Source organism: Malurus melanocephalus, unplaced genomic scaffold (assembly GCF_030028575.1).
Source record: "Malurus melanocephalus ecotype Western Australia unplaced genomic scaffold, MMel_1.1 scaffold_1194, whole genome shotgun sequence".
NCBI lineage: Eukaryota > Metazoa > Chordata > Aves > Passeriformes > Maluridae > Malurus > Malurus melanocephalus.
In genome coordinates this window covers 53,312-60,295 of record NW_026624426.1, presented here as the reverse complement: position 1 = coordinate 60,295, position 6,984 = coordinate 53,312, and the positions used below count along the sequence as shown (strand labels likewise).

General features: G+C 43.6%; 1 protein-coding gene across 1 annotated transcript in view; it reads left to right on the top strand.

Moving 5' to 3' along the window:
* CHERP (calcium homeostasis endoplasmic reticulum protein) overlaps positions 1-6,370 on the top strand; it is a 13,587-nt gene extending 7,217 nt beyond the window's left edge. The window contains exons 9-16 of the mRNA XM_057387343.1: positions 1,409-1,657; positions 2,366-2,499; positions 2,737-2,823; positions 3,316-3,465; positions 3,580-3,696; positions 4,452-4,546; positions 5,083-5,268; positions 6,306-6,370. Of these exons, the coding sequence (XP_057243326.1) occupies positions 1,409-1,657; positions 2,366-2,499; positions 2,737-2,823; positions 3,316-3,465; positions 3,580-3,696; positions 4,452-4,546; positions 5,083-5,268; positions 6,306-6,310 (1,023 nt within the window). The 3' untranslated portion in view covers positions 6,311-6,370. The remainder of the gene's footprint in view (positions 1-1,408; positions 1,658-2,365; positions 2,500-2,736; positions 2,824-3,315; positions 3,466-3,579; positions 3,697-4,451; positions 4,547-5,082; positions 5,269-6,305) is intronic.
* Positions 6,371-6,984: the final 614 nt, after the last annotated feature.

Sequence of the window (6,984 nt, the reverse complement as noted above, 5' to 3'; positions counted from 1 at the left end):
GAGACCTGTGAGCTGTGCAGGTGGAGGAAGTTAAGAGGAAGGCTGGAAGGATTTGTTCCTGTGCATGCACTCATTCATTCTTTCCTTTTATTTGGACTGCAAAGCTCTCTGATTTTCTGCCTTGGTAGCRTGTGGTGAAATGATCCCGACCTCCAGTTCTTCCTCCTCACTGGAATTTGGGAATGTCTGGGAGTGCAGCCAGTGCTGCTTTGCCTGCCCTGTGGCTCTGTCAGGAACTCTGCTGTTGTTCTGTAGTTTGTGTTTTATGTGCAGGAGTTGTTGTTAGTCAGGGAGGATCCTTATCAGTGCAAAGGCCAAAGATCACCCTGGCTCTGTGTGACAGAGCAGTTAGAACAGAGATTGTGTTTCTGTGTAGGAGTTGCTTCATTAATCACAAAAGTTCCTCAAATTTTCAAGTCCAAAAATGGCTGGAAACTGATGGATTTGAGTTGATATATTTAGGTTTGAGTTTAACTTCTGTAGTAGAGATTGTTCCTTTTTTTTTTTTTTTTTTTTTTTTCTTGGGGTTTTTTTTGTTTGGTTTTTTAAGAATCGTGGCAGTGAATAGGGAGAAAGGGACAACTCTCACTTGTCTGAGGGAGTTTAGTTTTAAGCTCAGAATGGAGATACTCTGTTTTGGATTGCAGTGATTTAAAACATCTGTTTTTCATGTAAAGTTGTTGGAGGAAGTGATCTACTAAACCAGATGTTTAAAATGAGGAAAGCAGTGAAGCAATGTCAGCACTGACTCTGAGTTTTGATGATGAGGAGTCAAACAGCACCAGCTCGAGATTGGGCAGTGAAATGGCTTTTCCTGGAAAAACTGTTGATTCTGCTGCAAATGGTGCTGATTTTCAGCATTTTCATTTTTCTTCATAGAGAATGAGTTCWGCAGGGTCTCCTGGTGCTCATGGCTTTTGTCCATCAGTGGTTGGATGAGYGTCACTCAGTTCCCTATTTTAACAGAATATTTCTCTACCTCTCTCCAAATTAACATTTCTCCAAAATTATTTTCCTGTCACCCATATATTTGTTTATATAAATTAATTTGGCACAGAGACAGAACTAATTACAGCTCCAAGCTAAGCCATGATTGTGTCCTTAGCTTCAGGAATAAATCCCACCAGCAGCTGCCTTGCTGCATGTGGAACATTTTGCTCTTGAGTGTGTTGTTCTGGTGGTTTTTTTGACCACAGCATGTCCTGAAGGAGGCAGTGGTTTGGKGCTGAAGTTTCCTGTTGTTTGTGGCCAGGGAGGGATGAGCACTGCAGGGTGTTCATGAGCATGGACCTGGATTGCTTCAGTTCTGGTGCTTTGCTGGGTTTGATTTTTAGGATAAACACAATAATTGAAGCACCTCTCTGATTGCCTTCCCTTTCCATAGCTAAACAAAACATTTTAACCCTCCCRCTCTGCAGAAATCGGACCTCCTCATCACCATCCTGGTCACAGATTGCCTCATCCTGGAATCAGTGAACACCCTCCTTGGGGGGGGCCTCAGCACCCCGATTTTGGGCCTCCCCCCCACGGTTTTAACGGGCAGCCCCCCCACATGAGACGTCAGGGGCCCCCTCATATGAACCACGACGATCCCAGCCTGGTGCCCAACGTTCCCTACTTCGACCTTCCTGCTGGCCTGATGGCTCCTCTTGTCAAAGTAAGTGTTTGCTGTGGGATTAAAAATCCAAAATTTGTTGTTATTAGGGATGGTTCAATATGGATGTGTATAATTTCAAATCCTTCCATCCTACAGCCTGCTGTGTAGGGTATAAGAGCACGAGTAGTACTGGGTAGTGAAAATGGTGATTTTTTTSTGTGTTGTGTGCTAGAGAAAGCTGGCTGAACTCACACTGTGAAAGAGTAATTTATACTTGGAAAATCTGCCCCCTGTTTGTAGGAAATGAAAATCACCCGTGATTTTCAGATGGGCAGAGAGACCTCGTAGGCCTGATGGGTCACTGTGCAGTTCATCACCATCAMAATTCTCATGGAGATGTTTTACAACATCAATGTTATGTGTACAAAGAAGGATAGAGAACAGGAAACATCCCTGTAGCAGCATCTTCAGGGATATTTCCATTTCTGTATTATTTGAGATGAACAAATAATCCTCTTCCCTCTCTTTAGTGTTACTCTCATGCACCAGTTCGTGCCAGGCTTCCATCCAGCCACATGAGCACAAAGTGCAAGCTTTTCTTAGAGAGCTCACAATACTGATAGCACGAGGAAGCATCTGCAGAATCCTCATTTCCAGATCATTTTTTGATCCATTATTGAAATCTGAGATCCCTGCACAGCTAAATCTGTATTTATCTCTTCAGTCCATGGCTCGTGACACGAATGTAATTTGTTTTGTTTCTGGCAGCTTGAAGATCATGAATATAAACCTTTAGATCCTAAAGATATCCGTCTTCCACCCCCAATGCCCCCCAGTGAGAGRCTCCTGGCTGCAGTTGAGGCATTTTACAGCCCACCATCTCATGACAGGCCTAGAAACAGGTAAGAGTAGGTATAGCCAATAAAATGGTAAGGAAAATGCCCTAAGAAAGTGTCTCAAACCACAAAATGCCTCTTTTTCCTTCACCTGTGTCTTGGTTCTCTTAATGCTCTTACTATATTGCAATTTGCTGTTTGATCTTGTCCTGAGATTTGCAAGACAATTTTGCCCAGACTCCTTGTTCCATTGAAAACATGGTGAATTTTACATCTGTGGGTTCTGTGGTTGATTTGTTGCAGTGAAGGATGGGAGCAGAACGGGCTGTACGAATTCTTCAGAGCAAAAATGAGAGCCAGGAGGAGGAAAGGTCAAGAGAAGAGAAATAGGTGAGAGATCCTGGGTGCTGTTCATCTGAAGGTGCTTGGGCTAAATGCAGAGGGGGATACGTGGGTGGGGATATGAGTTTCAGGGTGCTGGAATTTCTGTCAGATCTGCAGAAAATGGAATTGGCACAGGGTGCTCAKAAAAGCTGTGGCTGCTCCATCCCTGGGCAGGTTGGATGGGGCTTGGAGCCCCTTGTCCAGTGGAAGATGTCCCTRCCCATGGCAGGGGTTGGGACTGGATGAGCTTGAAGGTTCCTTCCAACCCAAACCGCTTTGTGATTCTATAAAACAGTTTTTGTCACACTCAGATTTTCACTTTCACTGCTTTAAGGTTCCTTCCAACCCAAAGTGCTTTGTGATTCTATAAAGCAGTTTTTGTCACACTCAGGTTTTCATTTTCACTGCTTTTATGTATGATCTGAATTTGATCAGAAGTAGATTTGTGTTTCTGGTGCTTCTCCACGGAATCTCAGTGAGTTTCTCTGCTCTCTGCAGTGGGCCYTCTCGGTCTCGAAGCCGGTCTAAAAGCCGAGGTCGTTCATCTTCCCGGTCTAACTCACGATCCTCAAAATCATCGGGCTCCTACTCGAGGTCCCGCTCTCGCTCYTGCTCCCGCTCGCGATCCTACTCCCGCTCGCAGTCCAGGTAAGGCTCAGAGGGGCTGATCTCAGGAATTGGGGAGTGGGTAAAACCCAACCCTGAAGGCTAAGCCCAGGAATTGTGGTGCTGCTCTGCTCACTGGTGTGCTCTCTGTTTCAGGAGCCGGAGCAGGTCCCGCTCCTCTCACAGCCGCTCGCGGTCGCGCTCACGCTCCAGGTCCAAGTCGTACTCGCCRGGAAGGCGGCGCCGCTCGCGCTCCCGCAGCCCCACTCCTCCGTAAGCTTTGCTCTGGTGCTCTCCTTTCACTGGGGCTGTTTAAACAATGGTGAAAAGTGGTTGGGGGCAGGGCAGGGTCAGGCTCTTCTCTCAGGCAACAACTCACAGAAGGACACAGCCTTAAATTGCGCCATGGGAAGTTTAGTTTGGACATTAAAAAAAATTTCTTCACTGAAAGGGTGATAAAACCCTAGAATTGTGTGCCCAGGGAGGTGGTGGTGGGGTCACCATCCCTGGATGTGGCACTCAGTGCCATGGTTTGATTGATGAGGAGGTGTTGGGCCATGGTTTGGATTTAATGATCTTGAAGGTCTCTCCCAGCCTGGTTCATTCTGTGATTCTGGGAAAAGCATTTCAACAAAGAGCAGAAAAGATGATGGAAAGCAGATTTAGAAACAATTTATCTGCTCTACGTGTTTATAGAGAGAATATTCCTCAATTGGGTGGCTTTTTATTTCAACAAAACAGCGTGCAGCTGTGAAGTCTGCRTGCACCTTCCTTGGGAGCAGGAGTCATTCTCTGAGTGCTCCATTGGGAACAGCACAGTGTTTATTTCCTTTGTGCTGGGAAGGTTTCTAGCACCTCAGTAAATGCATTATCTAACACCTTTAATACCTCAGTAAATGCATTATCTGACAGCTTTAATAATAGGAGAGTGGATGGAATTGTGTTTTGTGTTGATGCAGAACAGACTGACTGTGCTTTGTGTCAGAACAGTATCACTGGTTCTTGATTTGTTGTTCTTATCTTCTTAGTTCTTCTGCTGGTTTGGGCTCCAGTTCTGGGCCTCCTATACCAGAATCAAGACTTGGAGAAGAAAATAAAGGTCATCAAATGCTAGTGAAAATGGGTAAGATGCTGTTGTAGAATCTTATGCAAGCCAGGAAACAAAATTAGACCCAAAGCCTTAGATACAACTAATTAATGCATGTTCATAAGGAATTATTCCTTGGCATTCCAAGGTTTGCATAATGATATGCAGAGATGTAAGAATCTGGAGCAGTGATAGTTGCCTTTCTGGGAAAGATACAGAAGACAGGATGTGAGTTTGGCTCAGCTAGAACTGACTTAGCTGAGGTGATTAATCTCCCTGCACTGCAGGTCAGCAGGGTTGACCAGATTGGGTTTGTGCTGCCTTTCCTCTTATCCTCCYGAGAGTTTTTAGGGACAGTGCTGCTGTCAGCTCCTGGAATCTCTGCTTATTAATGCTTGTGAAAGAAATGGGACAGTTTGTGTGTTGTTTCAGGCTGTCTGCTCCCATCCTGCTCTATCAAACCAATGCTGTCTTTGGTTGTTTCCAAAATGTCCATGTTTGTTTTGCAATTCTGGTAATAAAAAAAAACAGGATTACAGTGACAGGATTGCAATGTTGTGTCCTCACTGCAGGATGGAGYGGATCTGGTGGATTGGGAGCCAAGGAACAAGGAATTCAGGATCCAATTAAAGGAGGAGATATCCGAGACAAATGGGATCAGTACAAAGGAGTGGGAGTTGCATTGGACGACCCTTACGAAAACTACCGAAGAAATAAAAGTTACTCCTTTATTGCACGCATGAAGGCCAGGGATGAATGTAAGTGAATATTTCTCAGCAATTTAAAACCTGTATGGATTTGAAGGTGATTTTTTGTAAACCTAAATCAAAATATCAGTACCTCTTAATTCCTTCTAATGTAATCGATACAGTAAAACAACAGGTAAGTGGAGRTGTACTCTGATTAACCTAGCATTGTGTTGTGTTTTAATTTCTGAAATATTAATTAATTAGTGTGGTCTGTGTAAGCCACTCCCTGCATTTCCATCTTAAAATGTTGCCCCACAAAAACTCAGAGCAGTCACAAAGTTAGTGGAGTGCCAAAGCCAGAACTGATAATAAATTCCTTGTAGTGCAGCAAGGGTTCACAAAAAGTGGAGTTCATTATAAGAGATGAAAACAATTACCCAAATGATGGATTTTTGCAGACAGCCTGTGACACACTGAACATTGGCATTTAGCAACAGCTAAAAGGAAAAAAAAAACTGGCACGCTCAATGAAATGTCAACTTCTAGATCTGTGCAATCAAATGGGTTCAAATATAGCCCATAAGGAAAAATTCCTTATTAGCAGAACCCTCGTTCCACAGAACAATTTGGGTACCTGTGGAATGTGTAAGAACTCTTTTCCTCATTGTTTCAGTGAAGTGTGAAACACAAGCCCCTCCACCACCCGGATAAGCCTCTTTGAAGAAAGATGTGTTGCATCTTCTACAAAAAAATTAAACTTGTAGAAATCCTGATTAAAGTCTGGAGGAAGTGACAAATTGATTACTTTTAAAACTATGGTGCAAAATGGAAAGCTATGACATGTACTTCAACACTTTTCAATGAGTGCTTCAAAAAGGCCTGTTGTTACTATGACATGTCTAGCAAGTTAAAAAAATTTCCATTTATCTTGCAAAACTTTTTAATTCCCCATTTTACAGTAGAATTAAACCCCAGTCAGGCTGTTCCTGGTGCAGGATTGTACCTTAATTAATTAATTAATTAATTAATTCCTGTGGAATACAGACATTATCTGATGTGCTTGCATGTTCTCTAGTTCCATAATGTGTATTTATTTCTCTCTAAAGGTTAATTTGAAGCGGAGGGGTGCTGCCTTGGGATCAAGTCAGACTGATGGCTGAGCAGTGTATCCTAATGTCTAAATGGGGAATGAAGCATCTCTAGTTCCAGTGCAGGTGATCTCTTGAGCACTGTGCCAGCTTCTAGAACCTTCCACCACCTCCAGGCCCCAGCCAGAGCTGCTGCAGCCACCACTGGGGCAGGACATGAGGGGCAGTTCTTGGTGGCTTTCCCAGCGCTCTGAGGGCCGGGCGATGCTTTGTAACGGAACACAAGTCTTGGAGCTTTTTCTATTTTTGTATATACCCTTTAATAAAAGCTGATTAGTTCAATAGAAGAGAATCCATTTTCTCTGCTCAACACGTTTCTATCGATGAGATGTTCTTGGAAACTTGAGGTAATCAGAATGAAAACAGAAACAAACATTTTGTAACTGTTTCCAGAGACCACCAGCTAGAGCTGTTAGCCCTTACACTGCATTTCCACTCCCCAGGTCTGCGTGGCAGTTCCCTTTTCCAGTTGTTTGTATTGCAAAAACCCTCTTCAAACCATTTCAGTTCATAGGGTGGGATGTCAGTTTGTTCTAGATCTACTGTAGTTGTGGAACTGTACCTGTCTGTGAATCAGCATACACCACCTGTATGTTACCAACTTGTGAATGTTAYTGTTTTGCCTTCCAATAAACAC